General features: G+C 38.0%; 1 protein-coding gene across 4 annotated transcripts in view; it reads left to right on the top strand.

Moving 5' to 3' along the window:
• LOC121644524 (extended synaptotagmin-2-like) overlaps positions 1-21,276 on the top strand; it is a 60,325-nt gene that overhangs the window by 4,121 nt on the left and 34,928 nt on the right. For all 4 annotated transcript variants that reach the window (XM_041992529.1, XM_041992528.1, XM_041992530.1 and 1 more), the window contains exons 3-7: positions 13,773-13,814; positions 15,291-15,425; positions 15,514-15,590; positions 16,304-16,376; positions 19,505-19,594. In XM_041992529.1, coding sequence (XP_041848463.1) covers positions 13,773-13,814; positions 15,291-15,425; positions 15,514-15,590; positions 16,304-16,376; positions 19,505-19,594 — 417 coding nt within the window. The remainder of the gene's footprint in view (positions 1-13,772; positions 13,815-15,290; positions 15,426-15,513; positions 15,591-16,303; positions 16,377-19,504; positions 19,595-21,276) is intronic.

Below are 21,276 nucleotides of genomic sequence, written 5' to 3'. Positions count from 1 at the left end.
GTTCAGTGTTGTGGTACTTAAGTATTACTTGGTAATAAGATCGTCATTTGGAGGGTGATGCGTTTAGCTGCTATCAGATTGTTAATTAATTAATTAATTAATGCTGCTTCATGTAAGTCACAAACTTTTTTTTAACCACGAAAAGTCAGAAAATAACCTTTTCACGTGTCCAGAATGTGGAATATTTACCTTTTCAGGTCGTCATGTTTTTTAATTAATCATATTTCAGGATCTTTTTTCCTCTCTCTTTTATTGAGAAAACATAACAAATATTAGCAGTGATGGTAATCATAGCGCTAAAATAAACAGCGTTACTAACAGTGTTGCCTTTGTTACAACTTAACTACTTACTCTCTCCATCGTTACGCCATTACCGTTACTGAGGATATAACGTTACTGACAGCGGTTCCTGTTATACATTCATTTTTGTTTTGGGTGAACAAAAAAAGTAAATAAACAAAGGGTCCTTAAAAAATTATAATTCAACAGCAGGATCTGTTTTTATCCCCAGAGTCTCAGACATGGTCTTCAAATATCTGTCCAGGATCGTTGATACCAAAAGAGAAATATGTGGCTTAAATTGCGCTCGGATAAATGATGTCTGACTCCTGGGAATATTTTTGGATAATGTAGTTCTAGAAAAATTAACTCTATGGTCCAAGTCATTCACATCTAGAACTTTTGAATACAATTTACCCTTAAAAGCTCAATCTTCAGATCAGATTTATGATCGCCTCACCATGTAAATTAGCATAATAATGAGGAAAGGCTACACAATTCATTGCAACAGATGTGCTAAAAGATCTTTCACAAGGTAATAATATTTTTAGTTTTTGTAGATTTTTGTAAATTGAACTTATATGTTTATAAGTTTAGTTTTTGGTCATATATAGAAGCATGTGTATTAACTATATTTTCTATATTTGTATTAATAAAATGACTCAAATCAACAAATTTTGCATGTGACACAAGAAGAAATGCATAGAAACCGTGTCGTTTGACCACGTGTATGTAGATATGCAAACCAAAACAATGCTGATGGACAGCACATTGTCTGCCTGATTAAAGGGGAACCCAGTAACCAGTGAAAGGATGTTGAAGGATAAACACGTCCTTTTGATACCGTGCAGCAGTGTCAGGCAATCAGCAGTGAACTTTAGTCCCGACAGACACTCAGATGCTGCCAGTTTTTCCCTCCTCTCACACAAGATACTTTATCTGCATCACCTCTGTTACACTGACCTCAAGATCAGAAAAGTCCTGCAGTCATCATTATGTAGCTTCAACGAAAACTAAACTCCACACAGAAATGGTGTCAGGGGGCGACTGTGTAATATCTGGGCCAAAAGTCACATTTTTTTATAAAGTTCCCAAAAGCAAGCAAAAATTGAAGAATAAGAAATGAGTTGTATCATCAACAAACCTGGAATGGAGTTAGTCCTTTACTGACTCATTCATTTAAAACCACGAGTAGGGATGCAAATTACATAATATTTCTTGAGCTGGTTCCTTTAATTAATGAATATCTATTAATCATCAAAATAAATAAAATGCAGCAGATTTTTTTTAATTTTTTTTACTTATCCAGCCTGATAAAGCCATTTTTTTATATCCACCACAAATCACCCAGGTGACATCATGTGTGTGAGGAACAGATGAAAATAATCACAAGGTTAGTTTGAAAAGCAAAAATCTAATATTAAAAAACCACTCAGCACTAAGCCCGATTAAAACCCCAAATATTTAGCAACTAACAATTAAGCATTAACGTCCCAAATATATAAAATCTTGGCAATATCTTTAAGTGATGCATCTTGCAAAATACCGGTGCGCATGTGGACAGGACCTAAGAAAGTTTGGATAAAACAACAGTGCATACTCTAATGCAGTGGTTCTCTAACTTTTTAATTCACGACCACCGACCACGCGACGACTTAGCGATTAAGTGTGTGAGGTATCAAATGGGTCACCTTGCAGCCATCATCTAAAAGTACGACTGGAAAACTGTGAATCTTTGGTGGTTTTTGGTGGTTCACCGCTGTGACAAGGCAGCTACACCCCAAACCAGCTTCTCTCGCAGAGATAATGTCAAATTCAGATATTTAATATGTGTACTAACTTTGTTGTTTACGCGTTGTCACAAATTGAAAAGAGTTAACTCTTCATTAATGGCTTAATTTTGACGGCCCTGGTAAAAATCCCAAATTTATTAGATAAATGTAGACTATATATTTTTTACAATTATCTGGTGACTCCCTGAAATGATCCCACGACCCCCACTTTGAGAACCACTGACCTAATGCATAGTTATGCTCATGCTGGATGTTTGTACCGTTGTGAACATGTTGTTTAATCCTATTCAAATTCAGGCAAGAGAGCCAAGATATCTGAACATGTTTGAGCCCTCTTGGATGTTCCACTTAGCAGTTTGAAAAACCTCTGGGTTGGTCTGTAAAATAATAAAAGAGCCCATCTAAACATCTTCACATTGGTTTTTATTCACAGGAGTGAATCCAGGAATTCAAGAAGCTGTTTTCCTGTAATAAATTTATAGTTGAGACACAAAATCTGTAAACAGGAACCACAACAGCTGGATGGTTTCAGTAAATTTTACCATGATGATAAAGTGTGGGCTTAGCTGCAGATGTTTTTAAACATTTGATTCATTTGCACTTTAGAAGCACAGTGAAACGAATAAAGAGTGTATGCCTTAAATATAACAAACTGAGCAACAATTGCTTGATTCACTGTTTGCCACTATAAGCTGAAAACACCCCTTGGAAAATAGATGTTGGTGGAGAGCTCATTGTTTTCATTTTGGCTCTCACTTAAAGCAAATATCCCTGGAATGATGTTTGATAGGCAGCGTGGGCAGCGGCTCATAGTTAGGAGGCCAAGAATGGCTGAGGTAATGGCACACTTTAATCTCTCAGAGAGTAAACTAACACTGCACTTATTATCCACTGCTGTTCGAAATAATTCTCTCAACTATCTCTGAGCATGTAGATAATGAACTAAATGAACACTTTGAGCCAGTTGTCTCATTAAAACGGTTCTAATCTTTGACCTTGTGCAACATCAGTGTCAGAACTGAGTGCTTTTAAAAGAAGCAACATCCCATCAGTTCAGCCTCTGTTTTCCTGCAGTCTGTAAACTCAGCGTGTCCATCTCTGATTACTTGATCACCCTGTGATCCTTTGATTCTACATGCTGGAAAATCTGAATGTTCTCGACGAGCAGAGCAGGGATGAGCCACAACGCTCTTTGAAACCTTTAATGCTGTTATTGTGTTAGAAGTCATATAAGTGATCCATTTTTTTTCGACATTTCAAACATCAATAAAAAAGATGTTCTCATGTACTAATATACACCAGATGTTATTTGAGGTGACTCCTGGCTGCTCGAGTATGGTTACTGGGTCAGAGGTGTGAAATGTTTGTCACTGCAGTGAAGGAATGAGTCAGACGGGTAAACTAAGTGGAGGCTGCAGTGCTGTGGAGCTCCCTGTTTAAATGAGTGGGGAATGAACTGTAACTGTGATTTCACTGGTTACTGGGATGCATAACATTACAGGGTTACTGCATCTGTGTTATTGCTCGCTTTAACAGTGCGTAATGTGGTTGAGTCTGCAAACTAGTTTTCTCCACAAATTTTAGCCTGCACCGTAGGGCTGCACCCTTATTGATAAATGTGAGTCATGACTTTTTTTTCCCCACGTGAACTGTCGTCACGATTCTTTCAAACGACTTTTCAACAAAAACCTTTATTGCACTCATGCAAGACAGTGTGCTTTCTATAACAATAAATAAGTATGCTCATGCATACTGTCTAATAGACAGCAGAACTAGACACAAGTGCAGCTCAATCTAACCCAGGTTGCAGTGATGATGAAAACTTCACCTTACTTGTGGATTCTCGTCACTTGCACATGTAAATATGTCTTAATGGTGTAATTTGTGTTTAGGAAAACAACCGTGTCAGAGCACAGCCGAGTTAGGTGTCTGGATGATATGGTTGTTGTCATGTCGGCAGGGATGATTTTAGTTGAGGTGGATGATTCTTTGTCTGGGAGTCTGAATCTGGGTTGTGCTGCTGGAAAGGTTCTGGCAAACTCTGCAACCCTCTTCTCTTCACAGTCACACATTCAAGACTCATGTGAAACGTTGGAAGCAGCAGCTGCAGCATAACTGTTTCCCTCCTCCTCGTCTTCCTCCCACTCTTTATCTGTGTGGACTTGTATGACTCGGCATGGGTGGGGATTTCATGTTGTTTTGAAGTGCCAAAGGGCGGTGCTCTGCTCTGCAGCAGGGAATGGAACAATGCGGAGGAACAGAAAGGCCTCGACCACTCCGCTCTGATTTGACCTACAAGTGTTCAGACCGGTTTCATTTGCTTCTGCTTACTTACACTGACGTTTATCTGAAAGCACTAACCTTGTTCTTCATTTATTTGAGTTTTTACACACATCTTTTGTGTTTTTGAGGAAACATTTGTACACGGTTTCATTTAAACTTGTGTGTTAGTGGATCCAGAACACATCAGGGTTCAGAGAATTACAGACTGGCTTTCTGATCACTTTATCCCTGGAGCCTAATAAGCTTAATAATCCCGACTGAGAGGTAACCAGGATGGTTTTCATTTAAATTTATACAAAGTACTCCCATGGCTTGAGGGAAATGTAATGTGTTTACAGAGAAAACAACCAGCACAAATTTCAGTTACAGATTCATGGCTCTGAGCGGCAGAGCTTGTTCAGTGATAAATATGTACTGTTCAACCTTCTTAGAAAAAGCTACTGAAATACTTTGAACTTACTTTATGGGTTTGATGAATTCTTGCTCTTTAATCTCATTATAAATCTTATAAAGGGGTTATTAAATGAATAACTTTGGCATACATTTACAGTTGGCAGAATTAGTGACTTTTTGGGGCCATTTTCAAAGAATAGCTTGAAGTCTTTTGTGGTAGTTGTGAATGAAGCACTTTATTTCCTTAGATGATAAATCTGCTCATTATTTCTCTGCAGAGCCTCTAGTTCCTGTAAATTATTGGGCTGTCTTGCACAAACGGCTTGTTTGAGATCTCCCCAAACTGTTTCAGTGATAGTGAGGTCAGGAGACCCAGATGAGGACTCCAGAACCTTCATGTGTTCGTGCTGTAGCCAACGACAGGTCGACCTAGCCTTGTGTTTTGGATCATTGTCATGTTGGAACTTCTAGATATGTCCCATGTGCACCTTCTGGACTGATGAGTAGCATTCTCTGTACACAGGCTGCATTCATTTTTCTATAAATGTTTACCAATATCCCTGTGCCTTTGTAGCTCAGACATCGCCAAAACATCAGCGGGATGATTAACTTTTAGTCATGAGCCTTGTTGACTCCTGTCCAAACGTAGCCTTCATGGTTGTGGCCATAAAGTTAGATTTTGGTCTTATCAGTCCAGTAACTTTGTTACACAAGGTTAGAGGTTTGTCTCTGTGCTGCTTGGTGTATTGTAAACAGGCTGCTTTGTGGCATTGGTATAGTAATTGCTTTTTTTCTGGCGACTCGACCATTTATTTAAAAGTCCTGTATGTCAGCTAAAGTTAATTGTAAGGTTTTCTTTGCAAGTATTTATACTCTCATTCATATTCTCTGATAAATGTTGTGTACTGCGCAAACTAACCAACAGAACAAAAAAATACATATGATTTTTTCTCATAACCCTGGTTTGGAAGGTCTTGTGACTTGTTCTCGACACATCAGCCGAGCAGAACGTTGTTCTGGTGGGGCGTCAGAGAAACAAGTGTGTGATTGGTCGGACATTTAAAGTGGGCGTGGCTGAGGAGGGGTATGAACCAGCCATTCTGTGTGGAGTTTGCAGGTTCACTTTGTGTATGCATTAGGGCTGCAACTAATAACTATTCTGATGATCGATTAGTCACCGACTATTAAAACGAATAGTCGACCAATCGGATTATGTATCTCATAATTATTAAATGGATCTTATTTCACTTTCAGCTTTGAAATCTTGCATGAGGTTGTTATGCAAGTCCAACGTGCCTCGTCTTTAAATGTTCAAGTGTTGCAGACGTACGTCTGAGGTACGCAAGGTTCGCTTTACAAATCTCACATGTATTTAATTTATTTTGTAAGTTTAACGTGAAGTTATTTCAGACATTTGACATCCTCTGCCACCGTTTTATTCACTAGTTGGCCGCCATATTTTTCCCCTGGCGGACTTTATTGCACATGTGCTACTCTCAGCAGAGATAGGGAAGAAGACGATGTTTCATTCTGTAGGTTTTTTTTTTTTTTTTTTTTTGCCAACATAGTCGATGGGTAAATTCGTTGTTGACAATTTTTTTATTGTCGACTTTTGTCAATAACTTCGACTAATCGTTGCAGCCCTAGTATGCATGGGTTCTCACTGGGTGCTCCGGCTTCCTCCAGCTTCTTAGATTAATTGGTCACTCTAAGTTGTGCCCAGGAATGATTGTGAGCGTGATTAGTTGTTTGTTTCTCTGTGTTGACCCTGTGATGGTCTGGTATCCTGTCTAGGGCGTACCCTGCCTCTCGCCTTCTAATTACCTAGATAGCCTACAGCCCGCCCACAATTCTGCATTGAAATTACTGGGTATAGAAAGTAGATGGATGGATTCTGGCATCAGTCAGTTCAGAACCACAACAAACAACAATTGGATTGATGCATCTTTGTTAATATGGTGCATTCAAAAACAACATATACAAAAAAAGTTAGATATTTGCCATATTAACCAGAGTTTTCTGTGAGATTATGCCCAGAATCACATAGCAGCCCCAAAAACATTTAGTCTGTGGCCTTTTGTTGCATTCTGAGTTACAGAAACTAAATTCGTATTTGCTTGATTATCTCTCTAATTAATTCATTAATATTTTATTATACCTCCACAAACAGGAACTTTTTTGGGTGGGGCGCTACCTGCAAGTTTTTTTTTTTTTTTGTATTTCATTTAAACTTGGTATTGTCTGTGGGTTTTCTTGAGTTTTGTTGTGTTTTATCTCGGTTCTTATAGAGTTCCAGGGTTTAACTTTTAAAGATTCCACTTTAGTTTGTTTTACTTCTTTTTAGATTTCTGGGTTTTGTCTTTTTTTTTCTCAATATGATCTTTTTTCAGTGAAGTTTACTTAAGTTCATGTTGAGATTTGTGTGTTTTATGATTTGTATTTAGTTCTGTTCTCCTGTGTTATCTCATGTTTTGATTTAATGAATATTATAGTTTTGCTTCCTGGTTTATTTAGTAGAGGTTTTTCCCTTATGTATTATGCCATGTTTACTTCCTCTTCCCTGTCATACCTGGTCCTCAGTAACTGACTGCCACACCTCCTCCTTATTTGTAATTATCCTCCAGTATGAATATTCTAGTTTTTGCTTTGTTTGGGGTCAGATTCGTGTCACTGCCTCCTGTGTGTACCAGTCATTTGTTTTTAGCTCAGCTCTGTTATTTAAGTGACTGAGTAAATTGATTTCCTGCTTTTTTTTATTTGAGAAGAAAGTCCTTTTGGTTACGTCATCAGTTTGTCATTTCGTGCATTTTGGTTCTTTTTTAATTTCGCTTTCAAAAATGAGAAAACCTTGGCTTCAGATGAACTGTTTCAGGCTGCCATATGAACATCCATGCTATGTGAAGGTGTGGTTTGTTTCCCTCGCAGACTAAATATAGACGTCTTCGTGGAGCTGCCGTCTCGTCATGTAGGTTTCCGGTTTCTGCACCTTTCAACGGCTTCTGCGGTTTGAAGGGAATCAAACTGAGCAGCCTTCCTTGTTTTTTTTTTCACCTTTTGGAAAGGAAAGTTTTTGTTATGTGAAACTGCAACTGATTATTTATTTGTCTGCAAGCTGGTGACAAACAACTCTCTCTGATGATGGATTTCTTTTTGCTTTAGACTAAAAGTTATTCATTTTCACCTTCTCTTTCACACTTTTAAACACATGCTTTGTGTTGGGGTGTGTCTGGAGAGGAATGTTAAGATTTCCAAATGGCAGTTACATATTTGGAGTGTGAGTCTCACCATTTAGCACACCACAGTGATGCTCCAGCTCTGTAATGATCACTGATTGTTCCCTTAAACAATCTCACAAAACTCCTTCAGTGCCTGCAAAACGCCCTGTTTTTTTTTTTTTTTTTATTCTTTTTAATTAGATGGAAACAGAACATGAGCAGGTCTGTGCTGGTGTGGGTGTGTTGCTGCAGGCAGATGAAACCATATTCAGGGAAGCTTACTTCTGCAAGGCATCCACATCATTTACTGTACAGACACTTTGGTACTTTTACAGAGTGGAATGTAGTTGGAAAATTTGAATAATACTTAGTGCAACTTTTCTGAGATATATAATAGAAATGCATTATTCAAACCAAGTTTCATACCTAGAATTAATGTTTTGCTTTGCTTTTATGTTCTTTTTAAATAACTTTTATGTTACTCATAAATCAATAATAATTTTAAAAGTTATTCATCACTTACAAAAATGGAAGCATGTGAAAAAAGTACATACTTTATATTGAAAATATAAAGTAATAAATAAAAAAATCAATATCAGGTCTTAAATTAGGTAAATCTATATTCAGATGAACAAGACAACAGAGATAACATCTGATCAGCATGAGCAAAAACCCAACGAGAATAAAGGAACAATGTGCCCTTATTCAATAACTTGTTGAACCTTTTAGAAGAAATAACAGGAAGCAATCGTTGTCTGAATGATGTTATCTGTCTCTCACGTCACTGAAGGAATTTTGCTCGCTCATCTCTACAATATTGCCTCAGTTCATTTAGTTTTGCAGCATTAGTTTAATGCACAGCTCTCTTATGGCTCCACCACAGCCGAGGTCAAGGTCTAGACTGTAACTGGACCATTAAAACCCTTTCATCCTTTTCTTTTTTTTTTTTTTCCTAGTCATTCTGTTGCAGATTTGCTGCTGTGTTTGGGATCACTGCAATAATTTGGTCTACAGAGGAATTCCTTGTCCGCTCAATAACTGCAAGGTGTCCAGGTCCTGTAGCTGCAAAACAAGCCCAGATCATCATCCTTCCACCACTATGCTTTGAGCTGAAATGCTGGGTTTGGTTTTGACTTATTGTGCTGATGCACATTCTGACCAAACATCTCCAATTTTGTTCAGCCTGTCTCCAATCTTTTTTTTTTCTTTTTTCAAACAAGCTATACTAGTTCAGTCTTTTTTGTAACTTTACAGTCATGAACTTGCTGAAACTTTCACTTTCATAAGAAGATTGTCTTGAATATTTTCCACTTCTAGACAGTTGTTCTTATGCAGAATAATAGATCAAACAGTTTGGAAGTGGCCTTTTTGATGGGTAGCAGCAGCAACCACTTCCCCAAGATCATTGCTGATGTCTTTCCTCCTTGGCATTATGTAAACACACCTGAATCTTCCAGACCAGGAAACTGCCAAAATGTCTGCCTTTACAGAAGTGCTCACACTGATGATGGTCAGTTAAGCGCATCCAATCATCAGCATCTATCTGCTTCTTAATTCCTGTGAAAGCAGATGGAGTGTAGTTAGTTTTTCATACACAAAAATTAACTGTGCATGTACTTAGTCATTTAACAAATCATTTTGGCTTAGATTACTTAAATGAATGAGTACATGTTGTTATTTGTTGTGTTGTTTTTCACCTGTGGTTGTTTTTCTCCCGTTTTCCACTCAAGATAAAACCAAATAAAAAAAACTTATTGAAATATTTGTTTTTCTAGCTCCCATGTTTATTTGTATCAATGATCTTCTAAATTAAACCCATTATGCATCATATTATTTAAGATCTAATTTAAGATCTGGGGTTTACTCCACAGAAAATCTGATTTAGAGACCATGTCTCAGGAGTCCGAGACTGAGATGGTTATCAGCTCCTCACTCAACTGCTGCATTCTCACCCTTTGTGTTATAAGTTGTATATAAAGAGGGTGTTGTTTCTCTGGAAAGCTGAAGAATTAAGAGTTTGTGGTGAAGTAGGTGGTTCATGAAATAAAATACAGATGGTGTAAGACCTTGATCCTTTCTTCTCTGAAAGATGCAGTGTCATTGTAGCTCTAAAAGAGTCAAATATTCCTGTTGTTGAGGAAATGAACCTATTTCCTTTCTTTGTCTCATTTTAAGCTTCATTTGTATAGAATTTACTTTAACAGACTCACAACAGCAACTTTTACAGTCAGGTTTAGACAATGTAGACCTGTGCCCTGTAAGCAGAGTCCCACATGTAGTACACCAGGTCTTTGTTTCTGAGTACTGTTTTCATGTACTCTTTATTTCAGACTGCAGATTGTCTTAATTTCATGTTCATTTTCAGCAGCCACTCTTTCACCGTTCACCCTTTTTTCTCCTCTTCACATTTTTTTTAATTTATGTGCTCAGTTTGTTTATGGGGCTTGTTTGTTTGCCCGTAATTTAAACTGTTTACATCATGTAAACTACAGTCACGATGTCTTGATGACTGCACTTTGTGCTCTTTGCCCAGTTTTTCTGCAAAAGTTTTTTCTCTTTTCTTTTTGCCTGATCCCAAATCAGCTGATTGTACTCCTGCAATATCTGGTGCAGCTTCATCTCAAGATGAAACTTGAACAAACTTGTTCATAATTTCTTTTTTGTTGCAGTGTTTAACTTTCATTGGTTCCTGTCATCATTTTTTTCCTCCCTTTTCTTCCTGATTGGCCTCAGTGGAAGTGCATTAAGATCAGACTGAAAAATAGTGTCATAAAAACAGTGACTGGGATTTAAATCCTGATGATCAGTGTTTCCCCTACCATTATACTGCGACGCCATCTTTATCACCCTTGCTCTGTTGAGTTTATCAGCATTTTTGTGTTTTTGGCCTTCAAGCAGAAAATTTGTATTAACATTTTTCTAATGTGAAGGTTTTCTGCATTTGCATCATAAAATATTTCCTCTACAAATTTCAAGATGAAAATGAAACTTATCCATTATACAGCTTTAATAAAAGGCCCATTGTGGGGAAGTTTTGTGTAATATATTTATTGCGTGATAAACATATTTTCATGTTTACATATTATATAGAGTCCTTGTGTCCTTCAGTAATGGATCATTATGTGCATCTGTGGTTTTTACTTTTCTGTGTGAAGGTCTTTGATGTTTAGTCTATTAAATCTACATAAATGCAAAACACTGACATGAGGAAACACACACACACACAAAGTACAGATCAAAAAAGTCTTCCTGGTCATCCATGCTTCAGCTTGTGTTTGAATGGATTATGGTTATGACCCCGTCCATTTGCTTTTGCTTTTCTATAGCAGCTGCAGGGTTTCTGCAGAATCATCTTTGTTTGTTATGTAACAGGTCTGTTTGATTGGACTCCTGGTCCTCCGTTACAGCTGTGATACTTCTGCACAGACAGCCTGTCAGGCTCTGCCGGCGTGATGAGCTAATCTCAGTCCTCTCAGATCGTCGACATCCTCTGGCGCTGGAGTTTTGTTTCCTTCATGAATGATAGCTGCATGGTAAAATACTGTAATTAGGGTGAAATTAAAGGAAGTGAGATAATACGTTTATGGCCAGAATTAATCCTCATGGGGAAAGGGGACATATTTTCATGACTCTCAGTTCATGACTATAATATTAATATTCTAAATGTAAGGCTTGATATCTATCAGAATCTCCAGAAATAAGAAGAATAGTGTTTTTGTGGATTCAGTTTATCACTGACAAGGCACCTACATGCCTTCTCTCACAGAGATGATGCCAAATTTGTATTTATAAACTAGTATCAGTAATAACTTTCCTTCCCTATGTGAGATTTTTCTGCTTTTGTTTTTCTTCTACTACTGTATACGGTAGTATGTACTGCTTATAGTACTAGCAGAATATTTTTGGCAGTAACCATATGTTGACCGCACTACTGTGCACTAAGCCCGGTGTAATTCGAAATGGAGCAAAACTTTTGCTCCTCTTTGAATGCTGCTCGTACAGCACAATGGCTGCAAACGATGACGCCATTGGCTGCACTGCTAGTAGCGGCTAAACCGCTGGTAGCGGCTAATCTACTAGTTGGCTGTGCAGACTGTGCTTGTGTTTTCATGCTTTTCGTATAATTACCTGGGTGGTATTCCGTTAAATGATTAAACCCATTTGTTGTGTGGCTGGTTTTTGAGGGCCCCAATTCCTGACATACCTTGCATATCGAACCACAACCTCATCCCTGGTGGATAATGCCGATGTCATGTCTGGCATCTATTATGATGCCCTCAGCTCCACATTCGGTCATTCTGCTTGCCTAACTTCAACTTCTGCACAACTTATGGAAGTGTACCTGGAAAGGGCGATTCTCATTGGCTGTTGTCGTGCACATTTCCTCCATGTTTGTGTAAATAGGCTCAAAGCTGATCTTTGTGATTGACCAGGAAGTTAACGTGATCATTAAGCACGATCATACGATCGCCCAGCACTGCTCTCAGGGCAGACGAGAGATTTACTCTCCGCTGAGAAATCACAGTTTTTAGTGGATTACCTCACATTTCCTGTTCCCCTTTCATTTTTTTCACTGGGTCAGGCCCTCAGTTTTTAGATCATTAGGTCCTTTGTCATCTTTACATCGCCTATATTAAGGTGTTGTCTTTGTGACCGTTTTTTGCTGTGCTGGCTTGAACTGTGAGAAAAAGAACTGGAAAGTAAGATGTGAGTGCTTATTGATCTGTAGTCATTAGGCTTTACAGAAAGGCTTCACGGTAATCACAGGGAGGCAGTTTACTGAATAAATAAAGGCAAAGAGTGGACTTTTTGTTACTTTATCTCTGTTGCAGAGGCTTGTAAAGCGTGCTTCTAATATCTACCGTGTGTTTTTTTGTATGAAATAGCAGGACAAAATACTACGGTTCAATTTATTCTAATAAAGGTAAATCATAATGGATATGTTTGATTAGTTTTAATGAAATGACCTTCATATTAATCTTACCTTTAGTTTTAAACTAGAGTGGTTTCCACTAGTTTTTTTTTCTGTTTTGTGTTTGAGCTCCTTCTAGTTCATCTTTTCTCTGTGTGTCTGCGTACAGATTTTAAAGCAAAATGTTTTAAAACATTTTATATCATCGTAACCAGATATTTATGGCGTATAGAAATGAGGGCAAAAATACACATATCAAATATTCATAAAGGGTTTTTGTTGCTTCTGGACTGGATTGCTTTCACTCTTGTCTTTGTTTTAATTTCTGGTTATTGCAAAGATTTTAACAGCCTTTGAAAATCGTTCACTGCTTTTCATAATCCAACTGCCAGCTCAGATGTGCTACATATCACCAACTCTCCAGTGGTGGTGGTCTTATTTATTGTATTCAGTAAGGGAAACATTTAGGTGACAAAAGAACAGAAAAAACAGGCATCTCCCTGCGTTTGATACAGGATTCTGTAACCTGAAGCTGAATCCATCTCATTAATTTTAGAACAAAATTAAGGTCTAAATGGGTTAAATTATATTTATTTTTGCTTTTATTTTATATAATCATAGGGATTGTATCCTCCAGGCTGAAAAGGAGAGAAATTCTAGTTGGTTATGAGTATTATTGATATACTGTCAAAATAATTGCTGCATAGATTTCAACAGTTTGACTTCTGTAAATGTTCACGTGGTACAAAGTCTAGACCCTTTTCCATCTTTTGAAAAGATTTTATGCCTTTTAAAGTAAAAAATAAACATGATCAAAATATTTTACAGTGCAGCTTTATTTTACCAATTTTTTCCCTCATAATTCTGACTTCAGCCTTTTCTTGTCTTTCATTCCAGGTCCATTTTCCAGATGTGGAGAGAGTGGAGTGGGTTAATAAGGTACACACACCACACTTCATCTGTTCCGCTTGCACATGCTCGCCCACCTCTCAACTTCGTCTACACTATCCTGTTAGCTGGCAGAGGCAGACAGGTAGGGTTTATAAATAGGTTCTGAATCTGGAGCTCTGAGAGACCCTGACCAGGTACTCTACTGAGAAAGATGGAGGTGCAGAGGGAGCGATGGAGAGATATAGACGGAGAAGAAATGAGAGCGAGTGTGTCTGGTCCCTGGAAGAAAGTAATTTTAGACTAAATGTTTAGGGAAATGTCTCAGTTTAAAATGAATGAATATGTATGACCAGTGTCCAGAGCGTGTCCATTATGGATCACTGCAGGAACATAGTGCAGAATAAATTTAAGCTTCTTTAAAGAAGAAATTGGCCATAATCTGCCTGAGATGCAGGGGGAGGAGCTTTTATCCAGGAGGGTGTTGGGCTGTCCCAAAGGAACCAGTTGAGGTAGTTACGTAATCCAGTCAGGATGACTTCTGAATGCCTCCCAGGGGAGGCGTTTTGGACCTATCCCACTAGGAGGATGGCTCGGGGCAGAACCAGGGCTTGCAGGAGTGGGAGGGAGGTTTCTGCTCAGACTTTTCCTTTCACTGACCAGACCGGATCGTCAGGAGTCAGCAGCAGTAAATGGAGGATGGACAGATGAATGAGATGTGATGACAAATGATCAATACCAGCTGAGATTTTAATCAGAAGATGAGAGGTGATCAGGGCTTTAATAAAATGTCCACTGTGATCTCATTTATGCATTAAAGTTGTACCGAGTGTTAAAATGTCATCACAGCTGATCCAGCTTGTTTAACTAGATTGATGATGTCATCCTCTATACAGACTGTCGTTCCTCAAGTCGTCCTGGTTACTCATCAGCATGTACTTGAAATGGATTAGTTCTGAAATTAATTGTGTATTTTGTTACATGCACAAAAAATATAATCAAACAGTTTTGTTAAAGTTTTGAGAACTTGGAGCTCTAAATTGTAGGATGCTTTTCAGAGTTCAGGATCCAGTACTCCTCTTTGCTGTGATTGCATACTTAAAGGATTTAATTTTTTTGTTAAATAAAATGATAAAGAGGAGATGCAGCTTTATGTGAGGTGGAAGAGTAGATCCGACGATGCATTTATTAAGGGATGGTTTGATATATGATGCCGAATCTTTCACATTAGCATCGCAAACCATCTCAGAATCGAACAGCTTCCTGGTTTCACTGATGTTTTTGCCATTGAACCAAGTTGGTGCATTACAAAACAAATAAACATCAGGGTGATATTCCAAGTTTTCCTTAGAAACTTGTTTCTTGTTCACCAGGCCTGCAGCACAAACAACCTTCCCAGCAGCAGCACATCAGCCAACAATGTTGCCAAGAATTCGTCTCTGACTTCAGTTGAAGCTTCAGTTCACTGTGTGGGATTTGGATGTGATGTAACAATCTTTTCCTTCTTTTCACCCTGCCTTCCCTCAGACGGTGAAGCAGATGTGGCCGTTCATCTGCCAGTTTGCCGACAAGCTGCTCAGAGAGACCATCGAGCCGGAGGTGCAGCAGGCCAACGCTCATCTCAGCTCCTTCTGCTTCACCAAGGTCGACCTGGGCGACAAGGTGAGGAAATCCCACCAGCAAGGCCACGTGTTGATGTCCACGTGTACAAAAGAAAACCATGTGCCCATTTTCAACTGTGTTTTTACAGCCACCAAGAATCAACGGGGTGAAGGTTTACACAGAAAATGTGGACAAGAGGCAGGTCATCATGGACCTGCAGATCAGGTACACCTCTCCCAGTCTCACAACAGACTGACGTGGTTTCATTCTCCCTCAGGATCCAGTTACAGTGACCGACTAGTTTTAAGTGCTTCTTATCTGAACGTTATAATCAGCCAGTCTCAAACAAAACTTGGACATTAAACTTCTGGTTGAATGAAAGAGAATGTGTATGTTAGTGTAACTGTGCAGACAGTTTTGCTGGTTGTGTTTCTTTATTAACATCTTGTTTGTAACAGTACATTAAAGCTTTATTAGTAATGACTCATTTCAGGCTTGTTGATATTCTTTGTGTCACAAGCTTGAATGGACGTCCTCAAACTCATGAACTCATGTCTGTCGCGTCGTTATCACGTTAGAAGAAGTCCTTTGATTCTAACACTACTTAAAGTCGTAATCAACTTTTTTACTACCATCTGTAAAATGGTGCAACCATCATGGGTCAGAGCCTATTTTGCCATTTTATACCACATAAAAAATGTTTACTACCCATATTTTTTTTTTTTTTAGCACAGTTTCACCTGTATGATCTAATTATTTGATTCACTTTAACTTAATGAACATATTTGTCCCCAAAATATACAAAATAATCAAATCTAAATGGAAAAAAATGAGTAGTAACAGGTGTGATGATAGAAATCATATTGTGCAGAGTTTATGTGTTCATTTCACGCTTCTCTTGTTGTGTTAATTGATATTTTCCTTGCTCTTCCTCTTAGTTTTGTCGGGAACACAGAAATCGATGTGGACATTAGGAAGTACTACTGCAGGGCTGGAATCAAAAGTATACAGGTACGGCTGCAGTGTGGAGACACGCTGGACCCTGTAGACCAGAACTCGCTGGAACTGATTACTAACATTCCTTTTCCCGCTGTTGTAAAGTATAAGTTAATTCAAATTTAACTTGGTAAAGACGAGGATCATGAAAGGATTAAAATTATAAATCAAAATAAGAATTATAGAGTTTTTACATTGAGCATCTGTTAACTTTTAGTCTTTTTCATCACTTTTTTTTCAAATGTAAATTTTTTTCTGCAAAAATAATTTACTTAAAAACAAATAATTAAAATTGTAATAATAATAATGATAAAATTTTTTATTCTTTTTATTTTGGAATTTTTTTTTTTAAATGTGTTTTATTGACAATAAAATTATTACTTAAAAAAAACAAATTCTGAAATCAGATAGTTAAAAAAAACATTTTAAAATATTTTAAGTAACTCATTTATTTTCTTAAAACATAGTTGATATTTTTATTCATTATCAATTGAGTTCATAAAACAATGAACTAAATAACATCCATCCATTATTATCCGTTGTCTATCCTAACCCAGCATTAGCAGGTGGGAGGCAGCGTACACCCTGGACAGGTCAATAGTCCATCGCAGTAAATAACATATATACCTGTAATTCAACCCTCAGAGCTAAATAATAAAAACATAAAACATCTTTTAATCTGCTGCTTGTCTGAAACATCCAGCAGCCCCCTCAGGCAGATGTGAGGGTTTGTCGGCCTTCATTCCTTCAGCCACGACCAGCAGCTTGACCTGTGACCTCTGCAGAGATGGTTTTACATAATGTGTTGATTCAGAACTGATAAAGAAAACGTTATCCACTCAGCTGCTGGTGTAAAAACAGGCCATATTTGCTTTTCAAAGATCAGAGAGGCAGCAAAAGTGAGCAGAGAGAGGGCTCGTGGGATTTATTGAGAGAAATTTCAGCGTTTATGAAGCACAGTAAATATTTACCTCCTGCGTCTGGCTTTGATTTTATAGCTGCACTCTCGGCTCTTTAGAGGCTGCTGGAGAAATAGGACTTGAACTTGATGCTTAAATCATACGCCATATTTTTATTTTCTCTTTTCTTATTGCTGTCATGGTTTTTCCTCATTCTCATTGGGCCTGTGACGGGGGCATTATCAGCGGCACATAATTTATAAAGCTTCCTCCTTCTGGTAGGAGTGGCAACCGGAGGGAAGCAGGGACAAACAAACACATATTTTCAATCTTTTCCACGGAGTCCATTTTCATGAGCAAGGAGCTGGTATTTGATTACTCAGAGCAAGCTGAGACCAAATTTGGTGCTGCAGACGGGCTGTCTACATCTGAGCTTTGAGTCACTGCAGCATGAAAAATGCCCACACAGTTCTTCATACGAGGTCTCTGCATAAATGGTTGATTTTAATACTAGATTTGGAAACATTTGTCTTGATAGTTGCTTTCAGTGAATAATTTTATCTTAACTGATGTTTTAGGTGCTCCTTTAGAGACATTTTCATGAACAAAGCGCTGATTCAGTTGTGGTTTTTGATATAGAGGCCTGAAGCAACAACTGTGATGATGTTAGGAGTGGTTTTATCTGACTAATAAATCTCTCTGCTTGTGTTTGTTCTGCCTTTGCTGTGTATCCTGCCACGGTGCTTTTTGCTCATGGCCAGAGTTGTTATGGTTAGTTTTTCTGATTTGAGTGAGTAAGATTTGGAGAACTTTAGGCAGCTTTCCATCCAGTGGTTAAGTGAATTCAGACTGAACTTTTGAAATGATGCTTCTTAGAAAATACCAATCTGAGACTTTTCCATCACCTGGTTCGGAGAAAGTGGCTTTGTGAAAAGCTGCATGTGGTTCTAATAAACAAAGAAGTAGCCACTGACTTGGAGGGAAAAGACTTAAACCAAACAAGTTGCTTCGGCTGTGTTGAAGAGATTCTGCACTGGAAATGTGAAAATAAGCCCAAAAAGTGATTTTATTAGGTAGACTTGGCTAGTTCCAACCTTTTAATGCCGTCAGAGGTTTTGCTCCACATCAACATGAAGCATCACACAGTTGCTGCAGATTTATCGGCTGCACATCCATGATGAGAATCTCCCGTTCCAGCACATCCCAAAGCTGCTCTACTGGACTGAGATCCGCTTACTGTGGAGGCCGTTGGAGTCCAGTTCTAGAAAGCAGTTGGAGATGATTTGAGCTTTGTGACATGGTGCGTTATCCTGCTGGAAGTAGCCGTCTTAACGAGGTACAACTTAAAGGTACAGTGTGTAAGAAGTACTGACATCTAATGGTAACGATGGGCATAGAAATGGCTTCAAATGCCAAGCACACTTTTAAATAAATATTTTATACATATATATATTTTTTTAAATCTGTCTTCTTCTTTGTGCCTTTTAAGGCGTAAACTTATCCTAAACAGTTCTCCAGCTTCTAACAAAGCCAGTGCTGTAGTTTTAAAGCTCAGACGGTTCTCACTTCACACAGTTCTTTTTCCGTTCAGAGACACCGTAGTACCAGTGGAACAAATATAGCAGCTGGCATGTATGTGGACCTTGTGACAAGTAGATATAAATGGCTCATTTTAAGACAATAAAAACACAAGTTATTTTAGTAATAAGAATTTATTACTAAACATCTGAATAAATACCAGTGGAAACACAGTTTTAAATAATCATGTATCCTTCCTGTCTCATGATTATCTGATACATCGGTTTTAATTTCCTGAAGTACTTAATTTTAAGTTTAAGCCCCCCCCCCCCCCCGTTTTAAGTTATGTTAATTTAAATAGAATAAGAATTAAAATCGGTTTTGCATGCAATTTATTTTATGAAGATATTCTTTGTTAAAAAGAAAATTAAATGGATCAAAACGAATAAAAAATGACTTTAAAAAAAAGGCTAAATGTCATTGTTGTTTTCTCTTACCTGGTGTTAAGAGAGAGTCTGAGATTCTCCCGTAAAGCTTTAGTCTGTAGGCCAGGTCAGATGCCATCACTTGGGGCCTGTGTTTACAGATTATGACCCTCTGGTCTGACAAAAGACCGTTCACTGTAGTCAAAAGAGCGTCAGAAGTCTCTAATCAACAAGAGTCCACATGGATCAGTATGACAGTAAGAAGCAGCGATGTGTTCATGGTGTTTGTTTTTCTGCACAGCTTCATGGATTGCTGAGGGTGGTGCTGGACCCTCTGCTGGGAGACTTGCCTCTGGTCGGAGCTGTGACTGCCTTTTTTCTCAAGAGACCTGTGAGTACTGTAATATTTGACCTATTTTTATTTATTTAACCTTTATTTTACCAGGCAGATGCTTGAGATCCAATTATCTACTTTATGAGCATCGCCCGGTTGACATGGTAGCAGTAATACAAACGTGAGCGGGCGTTACACAGTACAATACTTAGCTAACAATATTAAAACAAAGAAAATTCACCATGTGTCACAACAGATCATGCAGCAAAGACCCTGCACAATCCAATATCTCCCATCAGCATATAAGAGAATGTGTAGGGCAACTATTAAAATATTTAATCGCGTTGTTAGGCACAAAATGTCTCTTTCCTTTAAAAGGGCTACAGCTATACAAACAAAATGCAGTAAGTTTTGGTTTCCAAACATCAGGGGTCTCCAGCCTGCGACTCTGAAGCCACAAGTGTCTCTCTGGACCTTACACAATGCCTCTAAATACGTGGCTAAAGTATTTTTTTAAATCTATCTTTCCTTTTGTTAGGTTGGAAACTAGGGACTCCCCCCCCTTTTACCTTACATAATTTTCCACAATTATCTACATCCCTTAGAAGAAAGTCTGATTATCCTCTTTTTATCAAGGTTTTATATTTTTCTTTATTTTAAAACCTAAAAATGGAAATAAAAATGTGGTTCTTCAAAAATACTAAATATCCTATGGTGGCTCTTCTTTAAAAAATATATATTAAGTTGCCTATTTGAAAAGTCTCGTAGCATTTGTGTCTCTAAACATGTTTTATTTAGCTAACTGAGGAAAAAATGGCTCTTTGGATTGGAAAGGTTGCAGACCCCTGCACGAAACACATAAACAGGTTTAGGAGCAGTTTTCTCTTTAAACACCAACAGTTAAAATATTTCTTCATATATATAAAATCAAATATTTATAAGAAGGATGAAATGTTCAGGACTTACTAACTAAAAGGTAAAAAGTCAGCAGGATGAATTTAAAGCTGTGAAGCTGCTTCCTTCTAAACACAGAAGGAACAATATGTGATGAATATCAGCATCAGGTGAACAGACAGAAAGCAGGATGAGAATCTCACAGTTTCTAGATGGTGAGGAGAGAGAAATATTCACAATATGCACAATAACCTCCATCCATGCACCTTTAGTGTTTCATTATCCAGGTTTCTGGCCCATAAATTCTCTAAACTTCATTTTTAGCTTCACTGTTTAGCTTCACCTCTGCACCTGCAGCCTTCGCTACCGGGAGTTAAGGGGTTAACATCTGGTTTACTGGTGTAAGGTGAGGTCTGTAGATGTAACTATAAACATGTGTGGTATCCACAGAAAGTCCAGAATCTCAGCTACCAGCTCAGCAAAACCATTTCTATCACCAACAAATATGGTTAAGACAACAATAATTAAAAGAGCGGGTACAAAGTCTGAAAAATATGTAAACACAAGTTTTGGCTCCACCCAATTCGTGAACATGGACAAACGGCTCCTCTACTGAAAGCTCACATCTCACAGATTCCACAGCTGGAAGTTTCATCTCGCTATGACCAAGATTCACCGAACCAGAAGTAGAGGAAGGCCCGATTTATGCTGCATGTTTGTAAAAGTCAGAAAGCATGTCTTACCTTTGCTGTCTGGCATAAATTTAAACAACATTTACAAAATAATAAATAAATAAAAAGTTTTTTATTGTCTTTTGGGAGCAGTTTTCCATCCAAAAATCACAA

The sequence above is a fragment of the Melanotaenia boesemani genome, chromosome 8 (assembly GCF_017639745.1).
Source record: "Melanotaenia boesemani isolate fMelBoe1 chromosome 8, fMelBoe1.pri, whole genome shotgun sequence".
Classification (NCBI taxonomy): domain Eukaryota; kingdom Metazoa; phylum Chordata; class Actinopteri; order Atheriniformes; family Melanotaeniidae; genus Melanotaenia; species Melanotaenia boesemani.
Note: the sequence above shows the minus strand (reverse complement) of the source record. Positions and strands in the feature narration are given on the sequence as shown.